At 55.4% G+C, this 12,546-nt stretch overlaps 1 protein-coding gene across 3 annotated transcripts; it reads right to left on the reverse strand.

Annotated features, from left to right (window-relative positions):
- Positions 1–1,562: 1,562 nt before the first annotated feature.
- FHL3 (four and a half LIM domains 3) lies at positions 1,563–9,379 on the reverse strand. Of its 3 annotated transcripts, none has more exons than XM_017646913.3 (6): positions 9,262–9,379; positions 4,117–4,290; positions 3,848–4,022; positions 2,715–2,884; positions 2,409–2,595; positions 1,563–2,282 (listed from the first exon to the last, which is right to left on the reverse strand). In XM_017646913.3, exons 2-6 carry the CDS (start codon positions 4,270–4,272, stop codon positions 2,128–2,130), a joined length of 843 nt encoding a protein of 280 aa, XP_017502402.1. In that variant the 5' UTR covers positions 4,273–4,290; positions 9,262–9,379; the 3' UTR covers positions 1,563–2,127. The 3 variants fall into 3 exon arrangements, with proteins under 3 accessions (XP_017502402.1, XP_036877253.1, XP_017502403.1); XM_037021358.2 differs by lacking the exon at positions 9,262–9,379 and adding an exon at positions 8,980–9,170; XM_017646914.3 differs by lacking the exon at positions 9,262–9,379 and adding an exon at positions 8,549–8,723.
- Positions 9,380–12,546: the final 3,167 nt, after the last annotated feature.

Raw genomic sequence — 12,546 nt, forward strand, 5'->3', positions numbered from 1 at the left:
CATTCACCTCATGCCTGCCTTCCCCTAAAACCTTCTTCCCCACCCTACCAAACCAGTCATTAGGTCGTCTTTTCCACTAATGGTCTACCTGCCTTATTCTCCCTCACCTGGGCCACTGTATGAGCCTCCTAACCAGCCTGCTCATCTTACCCTTCCAACCCATTATTCATGATGCAGCCAGAGTAATCATCTTGAGCCCCACTTAAACATTTCCACTGGCTGCTCTACCCTCAGGGTGAGGTCTGTTTAACTTGGCATTTGGCTTTTCATGACCTGCTTTCAGTCTGAGATTTTAGTCTCTTGCACTTCCTCCAAATGAAATTACTTGCTACTCCCCAAAGCACCATGTCTTCGCAGGCCTCCAGGCCTATGCCAGCTGTTTTCTGTGCTTGGATTACTCTACCTCAAGTATTTATTGAACATATAGTAAGTGCACGGAGCTGAGAATGGAGGGATGAGCAAAGCAGGCGCAAGCCCAATTTTCATAGAGCCTGGTGGGAGATAGAGACAAACGTGTAAACATCTAATTACTGATTATAAGCACATACGGTGGGGCATTAGTGAAGGTTTGATGAAAATATCAACCACGGACTCAGAAAGTATAGGATCCCAAGTGGGCTGAGGCGGCAGTCTGAAGCGGATTAGAATCCCGAACCACCAGTGACTCACCTAGTGGCTGGGTAACTGACAGGCCGAGCCTCCACCTCTGGGAAATGGAAAAATGCCCCCCCCCTATAGGATTTCTGCGGATTGAATAGGAGATACATATAATAATCGTGCGGTTCTGCCGGCCCGAGGGCTTCGCCCCCAGAGCGCTGAGGGCCGCCGGTGTCTGCACCCCGGGAAGCTGAGGGCGGGCAGTAAGCCCGCGAGTGCAGCCGGTGCACATGAGGCCGCCTCCCGTCATTGCACTGCAGAGCCCAGACCTCAGGCCGCGGAGGGGGCAGGGCCAGGGGCGTCGGACGCCGGGAGAGGGGAGCAGCGCTCCGCCCCATCTCCCCACTTTGGGGGACAACCCCCCTCGCTCATTCCCGCCCCCGCCCTTGAATCACGGGGGGCGGGGCCATGACCCATTCATGCCGGGAATCGGATCCAGATGTTCCCGCGGCGCGTGCAGCTGCATCCTTGCCTTTTTTGGCAAAAAACGTGCGACCGCTAGCGGATCCCGGGCCGCCTCCGTTAATCCTCGGGAAGAGGGGGAAGGGGACTGAGGGTCTGGGCCCAGACTGGGAATCCACACCGCGTGCTCTGCGGGGTTTGGGAAGGTTTGTTAATGGAGGGGGGTGATTTGTACCAGATGGAGGAACCCACCGCCACCCCTGCTCCCATCCCAACCGCTCCCCAACCCCTCCCGACCCGGTGGAAAAAGCCCTCCGCCAGCAGGGGGGAGCCAGGCCAAGCCGAGAGGGACGGCAGCAGCAACGACGGGGATACCCGTTCACGGGTCATTCCTCACCCCGCGGCCGGCAGCTTCCCCGTCTGCCCTCTACAGAGGGGGTCCGGAAGAGCCCGAGCCTCCTTTTGCGAAGGCACCCTTCATCCCCAGACAGAAACACAGAGACCTCTTCCTCACACTGCTTTATTGAGGAATCTGGAAGGGGAGAGAGCCAATCCCACCCCTTGGCCCATCTCTGGGCAAAATGGAACTGAACTGAAATGAGAACTCACTCGACAGACAAGGGCTATGCAAAACCCCGTACCCTAGGACCCCTGCTGCTCAGACAGCCCCCAGCCCTGGGGACTAGGCTGAGATGGGGATGGTCAAGCCTGAGTATAGTCCACTTCTGAGGACTTCTCTGGCACCCAGAGGAGACCTCAAGTCTCTGGAGAAGTCTAGATTGAAGGGGGCTTGGGTTCCTAGAGCCCAGGATGGGGGGCTGGGGTCTAGAACACAGGCTGTAAGGGAGAGGGCTAAGTTCTGGAGTCCAGGTCTGGGGAGGGGATTAGAATGATGGAGGCTCCCTAAGAGCCCAGGGAGTACTGTTTCAGGGATGCTGGAGTAGGGAGGCTGAATCATGGAGCCCAGGGGAACCCCTGTTTGGGGAGCGGCTGGGCCTCAGAGGTGGTGTGAAGGAGCCTCAGTCCTGGAAGCCTGATTTGGGAGCTCCTGGGCCCAGGAGCCCTGGCTCAGGGCCCTGCCTGGCTGCAGCCCTGACATAGCACTTGGTCTCCATCTGGCACAAAACCTTGGCCCACCAGGGAGGTGGAACAGCGGGCACAGGAGAAGCAGCTGTGGTGCCAGTGGCGGTCTTCAAAGGACACATACTTGCCTCCACCGAGTCCTGGAGGGAGGCCAGAGGTTAGCTCTGCAGATACAGAGGGTGGTCCTGTCCCACAGCCTCACCCAATACCAGATCCCATTCCCCTGCCTGCACCCTATCCACTCTGATCTTTGACCCTTGTCCCACCTGTGATGGGGCGCTTGCAGCTGCTGCATTTGGGTGCAAAGAGTTCTCCAAAACAGGCCACACAGTAGGGATCCTCATCCCGGGAGGTAAACTGCTGCCCTGCCAGGGGCGTCTGGCACCCAGTACAGACCAGGCATTCTCGATGCCAGGGCTGGTCACGGTATGTCACGCCACCCTGTGTCAGCGTCTGTGGGGGCAGCATCTGTCAGCAGGAGGGAGTGGGGATTCCACCCCATAACAGAGCCCTGCTCCCATCCATGAGTGTGGTGGAGATTAGAGCCCCCACCCTGCTGGCCCAGAGCCCACCTTGCTGCAGCGGGCACAGCGAGGCGCAAACTTGTTCTCATAGCAGGGCACGCAGTAGTGAGCACCCTTGTCAGGCACAAAGGAACGGGAGCCCAGTGGCTGCTCACAGCCACTGCACAGGAAGCAGTGCTCATGCCATGTCTGGCCTCCGTACTCCAGCTTCCGGGACCCTGTAGGGAATGGGTCCCATTCAGAGGCTGTCTCAAGTGCCACCTGTGGATTCCCTCCAAGGAGAGTCCTGATGCTCCCATAGCCTAAGCAGGTGGTATCCATGCATGTGCAGCAGGACCACGATGCATACTGTACATGCTGATCTCTCCCAAACCCTGTACATGCTGGCTTGCACCCTATAAACTAAAGATGAGGGTTTGACATATATGAAGTCCCCATAGGTGCCAGATGTGACCATCTCAGTACACAGCAGGCCTCCATGACACAGCCATGACAACTCAGTATATGCTAAGCCCTTAAACACCAGATATCATGGTTGAAGCACATACACAAAGACACCATGTGTATCAGGCAAGCAAGTCTCTTCCTACCCAAAGTTCTGATGCCCTAGACATGAGATTCAGTACATGCCAGGCCCTTGTATATCGTAATCATGCCATTTCCCATGTGTTCTAAGTCCTCATGTATCTATTAGACATGCAGGTCTAATAACACTGTCTCTCTCTGGACACACCACGTCCCAATGCACGAAGCATCTTAGCATATTCTTAGCTTCGACATGTACCTTCTACATGCAGACCTTCATACATGTGAAGCTCCTACATGTTTATCAAGCATGTCAGTCAGCCTGTACATGGTAAGCCCACAGGTGTATACCAGGCCTACTGGTCCAGCACACACTAGACCTGCAGGAATACGACAAGCTTGTCAGTTCCTGAACATGCTTTCATGTGTATACCTGGGCATGCCAGTTCCTTTATACCTTGGTGTGCAAAGCTCCCAAGAGCATACAGGCATGAGATCCTCCTGCATACACTACATTTCCAGGGACATGCTATGTGTGCAGGACCTTTTTCTACCAAGCCTCTGTGTGTGTGTATCAGACAAGCATACCAATCCCTTGTACATGCACGAACCTTACACAGATGCCAGGCACATACACTGAGCTCTGGAGAACATACCAGGCATGACAGTCTCCCCACAGGCGGAGCACTGTGAAGAGAAGGCACTGCAGTAGCAGTCATTGCAGAGCAGCTCGCTGTCCTGGCAAGTGAAGGGCTCATCGGCCAGGGAGCGCTGGCAGCGACAACAGCGAAAACAGCCCTCATGGAAGTGGCGGTCTTCATAGAACAGCTCCTGGGGGGAACACGGCAGGGGCACTGGCACTGGCACCTCTGTTCCCTCTTACCAGCCTCCCCTAACTCCCTACCCCTTCTGCTCTGGTCCTTACCCTTGAGTCGTGCCCAATAAGCTGCTGGCACTCAGCACAGGTGTTGGCAAAGGTGTTGTCGTAACAGGGCACGCAGTAGGGGCCGTTGTCCGTCTGGATGTATTTACGGCCATACAGGGACTCGCTGCATTTTGCACAGTCGAAGGCCTCACTCATGGTGGCTGTGAGGGAGCCCTGTCAGGGGCAAAAGGTGGGGTGAGGGTCACCCAGAGGAGCTATGGCTTAGCCCCTTGCATTCAAAAAAATCAGGAGACCAGGTGTAGGAAATGGCCAGGTCAGAGCAGGTGGTGATGGGGAAAGGGTGTTTCTGGGAACTCAGGAGTCTTGCATGTTTATTTCTGTATTTAATGGTAGGGTGGAAGGGGATCAGGAAGCAGTTGTTTTCTTATCTGGGCCCTGGCAGATCTGGGGGGAGGGGGCTTTTCCTGGGTCAGTGACTCATTTCCTGCCCCAGCCGGAGTTTAGCCTCCACTGTCCCCACTGTCCTCAAGGGGTTAAGTGCAGGGGCAGGGAGCTTCCTCACCCTACCCCTTATGAACAGCACTCCACCCTCTCCTGACTCCCAGGAAGGGACCATAGGAATGTAGGTAAAGGAACCTCTACCCAGAGTGGGAAGCTTAGGGATAAGAATGGGCTGTTCCTTCCCCCCTCCTCCCGATCCAGGAAACAGTGGAATGTTAGAAGGATGCTGGGCAATGAATGGTGGAGGTGGAGAAGTCACATCGGGCCTCCCCTCCCAGGACAATCGGCCCAGGGACAAGGACTTCAGAGGCCAAGGACTTCAGAGGCTCGGCTTAGGTTTAAGCAGGAAGGAAATCCTGTAAGCTGGACACAGCCAAACTTCCCCATCTGAACCCTCTGCCCTCTTCCCCTTCTAGCCCCTGCTGGGTCTTTGGTCACACCAGCCTGGGCAGCCTTGGCCTGCAACATCTGTAACAGCTGTGGCAGCACAGATGGCCAGAAGTCAGGTTTGCCAGCAGCAGGGAAGAAAACAGGGAAATGAAACACCTGGAGTGGGAGGGGAACCGAGGCAGAGAGTGTGCAGTGTGCCCCCTGCCATCTCCAGCAGGCACACTCCTGGCAGACCCTGGCAAAGCCCCAGATCTCCCTATCCCCTAGGTCATTACTTCCCCTCTCCCTGCCTCTGGGAGAGACAGCCTCTTCCCACCTTTTCAATTTCTAAAGGTTTGGGGCAGGGGGAGTGAAGGGTGAGAGTGGAAGACACAGCAGACATTTTCTCCCTAATCAGGCCCCCTCTTGGGTGGGGAGCCAGGCAAGGGGGAGCCCTGAGAGCTGCTGCTGCAGACACCCTGCCCCCCACCAAACCTCAGACACTTTCCATTTTCTCAGGAACAAAGCATGTTTGTGGGATGAGGTCATCCACACAGCTGCCTCTGGAACAGGAGCGTGGGGAGTGGGGGGGCGGCAACAAAGTGGGGTTCCTAGTCTCTTCTGCTGCCCCTGATTCCAGTCTCTAGCCCCAAATTTGAGCTGCCACCCCCAGCCTCCTCCACCATGAAGCCTGCTTCTAAGGGCCGGGGTCCCAAGGCGGGTGGAGATGAACCACCAGGACCCATAGGAAAGGGACCATGTCCTCACAGCTGCAGGATGAGCCTGGAGAGTACAAAGGAACCCATCAACCCACTTCCCGCTCCCCATTCAACCACAGTACCTGGCAGTCCCCAGAGCCTGCCCTGGCTCTAGTTGAAGAAAAAAGCCCTCCTTTTCTCAGCCACCCCCAGTGAGAAATTCTCGCCAACAAGCATTGATCTGGCTTGGAGTTCAGACTCCGGGCGCCAGCAGATGCCCCAAGCCTGGAGGGCCTGGCTCTTCTGAAGAGATGGCTCATGAACTCACAACTGTCCTTCTGTATAAAGGGAAGACACTCAGTTCATCCTCCAGGCCAGGGCACGAGGCCACTGGGAGCTGGGGTCTTCAGAAAGGGGACTTCTGGGGTAGGGGCTATGCTGTAGGGTGGAGGGTCCCCCTCCTCTCAGTCCACTCCCTGCCACTCAGGCCAGGGTTTCTTCTGGCCCAACATCTGAGGGTTGCCTGGGCTGTCAGCCACTGGGCAGCAGGCGGCCACACAGGTGGGAGAGTGGCCATCCTCCGGGAGTGCCCTGGGCTTTTCCTTCCTTCCAGGTGTGGCTCGCAGCAGCTGCCACCTTCCCAGGCCCAGGCTAGCCCTGGGCCCACCCCCTGGGAGGCAGTCGCCACTCTGAGACAGGGGCACCCCAAACAGGGTATGGGTGTGGCTTGTTTTCTTCCCAGAATTCCCTAGTGCTCTGGTCTGTTCAGCTGGGCTCTAGTGAGGACAGAGTGAAGGGCACTATCAAGGCCCACCTGTCTCTGCCCATCCCCTCCTTTCTCCCTCCCTCTCCCTTTCCCTGGCAGGGCTTGGGGACTGAACGAAGCCAGTTTTGTATTCCTTCATGGCTGGTTGTGGGGGGGAGGGGTGTGCAAGAAAGACTGCTCAGTCTGCCAGATGGCTTTCCGCTTCTGCCCCCACCAACACACACACACACACACACACATACACCCCATCCCTACACCTGATCCCCCTTCCCCCCCACACACACATCTGGCACCTCCCAGTGAACCAGTTCAGTACAGCTGACTGAATGGCTGAGGCAGGTGGTGTGTAGGGGCTGCAGTTGTGAAATATAAACCTGGGTTTGAATTCTACCTTCTTCACTTACTAGCTGGGTGATCTTGGGCAAGTCACTTAAGTGCCCCAGGCCTGTTTTTCCATCTAATACTATCTCCTATCTCTTGGGGTGGTTGCCAGGCTTAAATATGATGATACTTGGAAAGCACCTGGCAGAGAGTAAGTGGTCAGTCAGTAACAGCCATTAGTATTTTTATTAGCCCCTCACTCTTACTATGGATTAGACAAGTTTCTCCACCAGGCCTGGGTCAGAGAGCTGGCTGAGGTTTTAACCCGGACATTCTCAGTGTAGGCCCAGAAGAGAATACAGAGGGAACCCATACTTCTGGGGGAACCCAAGAGGTCCAGGCCTGCGGCTCGCTGAGGAGACCAGCGGGGCCAGCCTGACGTCAGAGAACATAACTCTGAGACCCCCTCACGCAGGTACACTGGTGTACACACATATGCGTGCTGCTTTGCCTCTCACAAAATGCATTCCCATCCACCATCTCAAGGCAGGCAGGATAGGGAATCATCCCCATTTTACAGCTGAGCAGAGGCCAGGGACAGCACAAGGGCGTGGCCAAGGTCACTCAGGTCTCAGAAAGCCCAGTTCTCCTGCTTCCCAGCCTGAAATTCTTTTCTGTTTCATTCTCTAGAAATGCTGCAGTGGTGGGAGGGGGTGGGCAGCCTTTAAGAGCAGAGGGACAGAGATATGCTGGGTTGACAGCACCAGTATAGGACCTGGCTCTCTCCCTGGTTACCAGCCCTGATTGGAAGACACCCAGAAGGCTGTCCAATCACCCATGCCAATCACTCAACCCTTTTGCCCCCCTCCATCCCTCTGTCCAGGAGGACCACAGCCAGGCCTCACAGCTATGAGTCAGGATCAGAACAGACCCTTCCTCTGGCCACCAAGAATTGACACGACTTAAGAGGAGGCTTAAGGGGAGAAACTGACCTCTCCACCCACACCACCAGGCAATAACCCCAAGTTCTCAGCTGGGCTCCCCTCCCCTCCCCCATGGGGCCTGGGAGTCAGAGCAGTTTAGGCTAAGGGGGTGGGAAGCAGGATCCAGCAGCTGCTCTGGGGACAGGAGAGGAACAGTTCATCCACTCTAGGTTCCCCAGGGGTGAAGCAGTGTCCAAGATTTGAGTTTAAAAATAAGTTGGGGCTGTCTTGGTGTATGCTTGGGGCTCCCTCTTGATGTCAATCTTACTCTCTCAGGTTCCCAGCTTCATGGGGACTCAGCTGGCCCAGAGTTTCTGTCTCCCCACATCCTTGCTTCCCAATCTTTTGTACTGACTTTCTCAGGGTCTGTCTTGGAAGCTGTCAATGTGCTTCCATTAAATCCCAGTCTCTCTGAGTCTAGCTCTGTGCCCCTTGGGCATGTCTCTGGGTCTCTGCACACTTCAGCAGCAGTCTTTACATTTTCGGTATCTTTCTCTCTGACTACCCATCTCTCAGCCAGCTGCCTCTGTGGATTCTACCTCTGTACACCCAAGTCTGGTCCCTCCGTCTCCATGGGGCAGAATGTCTTGGTTCCCACCTTTCTTCCCTTCTCTATTTCCTACATCTCTGTATGCCTGAGTGTCTCGGTCTCCAGTCTCTGGGTGGCTGTCTCTAGGCCTCACAGAGGCTGTCTGATTTACTACGAGGCTAACAAAGCTTAGGCTTCAGGGCTCCTCACCTGCCCAGGACCCAGCAGTGCCCGAGGAAGGGCTCTACAACGTGTTCACTGAGGTCACTGTATGCTTTTTCTTAAAATGTTCCGCTCCACAAACCTGGGTCTTATGTCTCGAGTTGGTCTCTAAGTGACTCTACGTCCAAGTCTCTGCCCCTGCTTCGGGCACGTCCGCAGCCTCCTGAGTGTGTCGCTCACGTCCCAGTCTCGGTCTCTCGCTCTGCCTGGCTTTCTGAGAGCCTCAATTTCTTGAACCCTTCTGGGGTCTCTCAGGCTTTCGCGTTTCAAACTTGGCCCCTTCCCCCGCCCACCTCTCGCAGCAGCCCGTGCCCCGCCGCGCGGCCGGGCGCGCAGCGGTCCGCGAGGCGCCCTGCGGGCTCAGCGCCCTCGTGCCGCCCGTTGTGAGCGTGGCCCGAGCGCCCGCGGACGCACCAGGCGGGGGACGGGGGCGGGAGCAGCCTCCGCTCCTTCTCCGGCCCGACGTTGGGGCCGGGAGCCAGTATTCGGAGCCGGGTTCGGCGGGGAGCTCACCTCGACGCTGGCGGCGGGAGCGGGCGCGGCCCTCGCGCGGGTGGGGCGGGGACGCCGGAGCGCTTCCCTCGGCGGCTCCTACCTGCCGGCCGGGCCCAGCCGGGCGGAGCGAGCTGCCGGCGAGGCTGCCGGCCGCGGGCGGACTGCGTGGGCGAGGGCGAGCGCGGCCCCAACCCCTCCCGGAGGAAGTGAGAGCCGCGGCCCGCCCCGCCCGGACCCCGCCCCCGGCCGCCCCTGCCCGCCGGGTGCGGACCCCGCCTCCGGCCCCGCATCCCCACCTACCTTTCCGACTGAGCCCGCCTCAGACCCCCGACTCCGGCCCAGCCCAGCCTGGCTCTCCCAACCTCAGTGGGCGGCCAAGACCCCGCCCCTGTCCCCTCCCTAAAGGTTTTGCTGTCCTCTTTCTTTGCCCCCCTCCTTGTCTCCCCCCAGCTGCTAGTGGGAGATCGCTGTATTTAACTTAGGCAACGGGTACAGCACCCAGCTGACCAAGGTCCATTTGGGGACCAGGAGCCCACCTGTCCCTCCCAGTTTACCTGCCGGGGTCACACAGCCCCAGTTTGTAAAAGAGACTTTAATCTGTCATGGCCTTGTCCGTGGGGACCAAGGTGTTCTCTGGAAACATGGGGTAAGGAGAGGATTCCTCCTCCCCACCCCCACCTCCGCCATAGGGCCTTGACCTTCAAACGGCTTTATTCCACAACTCTAGGTGGCAAAAACAGAAGTAGCCACCTCCTCACCTCTGGGTGCTGCTTCCTAGGACAGAGAAGTCCTGCCTCTGTACAGTGCCCAGGAATAGTTTTGACCTTTGAGACCCAGGGAAGACCCTAATCCTTGGCCCCATGAATTTTCAGCTTCTCAGGGAAGGGTGTGAGAAGTGTGCATGGGTGGGCTGCTGCTGGGGTGGTGGGTGGAAGTGAAGGGAACCCCTCCTCCCCCACCTCCACAGTTTCCAACCCTCTGGCTTCCTCTTTGTGCCAGGGAGGGAGGACTGGCGCCTGCCAGGGACACAAGGCCCCTCCAGGTCTTTGAGGCCACCCCCCATGGGATCCTCAGGCTTGTCACTAGGAATAAATAGCTTCAATCTGGAAGGGCGGGGGAGGGAGGAGGAGGCTCCGCTATGTGGTTTGCAAAACAAGAGACAACAAACCAACCCTGGAAATAAGCTCAGTGTCTAGAGTAGTTTCAGGTGCCCAAAGAGGCACTCCTATCCCTCCCCCCTCCCCCAGCTGAGTGCAGCTGGGTTCTCAGAGAAGAGACTCTTTTCCTCCCAGGATGGGGCTCCTGAGTTACCCTCCTTTCCCATCTCTAAATCACATGCCTTCTTGTCTTTGGAAGTCACCCTTGAGACTTTCTTTTCCAAATTAATTAATTGTTTGTTTATTATTGTTGTTCTTGATGCCTAAACTATAAGCCCCATGAGGGCAGGGATTGGCTCACTACCTGGATTCAAATCCAGATAATCAAATTGTTCACTACCACATTCCCAGTACCTACTCCAATGTCTGGCATATCATACATATCTGATGAATAAATGAATGACAGGCACTGCTTCGATCTGGACCCTCATCTCCCAGTTTAGTCTATAGGCACCTGCATCTGGAGTCCAAGGAGTGAGCAGACAGCCCATGGGAGGGTCCTTTCTCTATCTTGCAGGTGTTGGAGATTGTTCCCCTAACTTTGGGGAGTGCAGGGAAGAATCTGTCTGGTTGGAGTAGATGGCAAGAAGGGGGTCTGCTTGGGGGTGAGGGAAGGGCAAAGGTACACAGCCTTCAGAATGGGAGGGATTATGAGTGAGTGAGGAAGGTGCTGGATCGAAGGTAGAGCTGGGGTCTCTGGCTTTTACTCATGGCTTGAATCTCTTCATAGATTCTCTTCACAGCCATAATAGAAGCCAATATTTCCTGAAATATTGTACCAGTTCCTTTCTAAGCACTTTACATATATTAGTGCACTTGATTATCCAACAACTTCTTTTTTTCAGTATTTTTTTAAATTTTGTTATCGTTAATCTACAATTACATGAAGAACATTATGTTTACTAGGCTCCCCCCTTCATCAAGTCCCCCGCCACATACCCCTTCACAGTCACTGTCCATCAGCATAATAAGATGGTGTAGAATCACTACTTGTCTTCTCCAACAACTTTATGAAAAATTTATTTTCATCCTTGTTTTAAGGACGAGGAAATGGAGGCAGAGAGAGTAAGTAACCTGCCAAAGGTGACAGAGCTATAATAGCAAAGCCTGGATTCAAATCCAGGCAATCAAATGTCAAAGCTCCTTATGCCAAGAAAAGAGCTTAACTGTCAGGCTCACAGATTCTGTAGTTATTCAATCTGTTTAAGCCTCAGTCTCCTCATCTGTTAAGAGTGGCTGAAGACCTGTCTCACAGAATTCTTGTAAGGATTGGTTGAGAGCACACAATAAGTATTAAATATGTGAGACTTCCTTCCACTCTCCAACACTCCCTTTCATGGTCAAGTGTTAAGGTTCTACTGCTTGCTCTGGGAGTCTGGAGACCAGAGAAGGTTAGGTGGCTTCTGAATTGGCCCAGCCTGGGGGAAGGAGACTGGTGTAGGGCTGGGGCTGCGTCCTTTCCCCTTCCCACTTCCAGCTCCCCAGTGGGCTCACGTTTCCCTCCTCTCTATTTCCATTGGCCCAGGGACGTGCCCCAGGGACGTCTAGGGATCAACTACATGGACTCCCTGTTCCTGTTCCCCCCTTTCTGGGGAACAGGTGTGTCTGAGCTAGGGCTGGGAGCAGAGCCTGAGGGCTGGATGACTAGCCTTGGGTGATAGGATCTGCTTATCCCTTCACTCACCCAAGAAGTCCCCATATACCCTTCTTTGTCTTGTGGTGCAAGGGGGCTCGCTCAGGGTCTCCCAGTTATTCTCTTGCTTTGAAAGGGTTTTCAGCAGGAGGCCCTGGGTGATGACTGATAGGCTGCTCATGGTTTCCTCATAGTGCTGAATCACACAGTCTCTGATGCTTGTACCCACCAGCCCTCCTTCCCCCAGCGAGAAAACTTCCCTCTTTCTCTGGGTGTATTGCTCACTCTTACCCGTTGTGCTGCCTGATGCCCAACAGGCATCATGGTTTATCAGACACCCTCTTTCAGATTGCCCAGAAGCACTTTCCTTATGACCCCAAGATTGGCAATGGGTCTGTGGGTGCAGAGGGTGAAATAAGTGAGTTCTGCAGAGTATTAGAGGAAGGGTACAGGGAGAACACACATATGGTTAAGTGCCGACTACATGCAGGGCACCATGCTAACTGCTAGTCACTACCTCTTTCAGTTCTCACAAAAGCCATGAGGTGGTATTTATTATTATAACTATTTTACACAAGGTAGGGGAGGACACAGGGCTCAGAGAGTTTGACAATGTGGCCTCAAATCACAAGCTGCTAGGTGGTAGATGTGCAATTTAAATCTGTGGCTGACTCCTGGGTCCCGCCTTCCAGTGTGCAGAGCTGCCTCCTCTGGGCTATGCCATCATTCAATGCCTTCCTCAGGGGAAGTGGCAGGAGTGATTGGGGCCCCCACCTTGTCATTCTGCCTGATGGC

Source organism: Manis javanica, chromosome 4 (assembly GCF_040802235.1).
Source record: "Manis javanica isolate MJ-LG chromosome 4, MJ_LKY, whole genome shotgun sequence".
Lineage (NCBI taxonomy): Eukaryota > Metazoa > Chordata > Mammalia > Pholidota > Manidae > Manis > Manis javanica.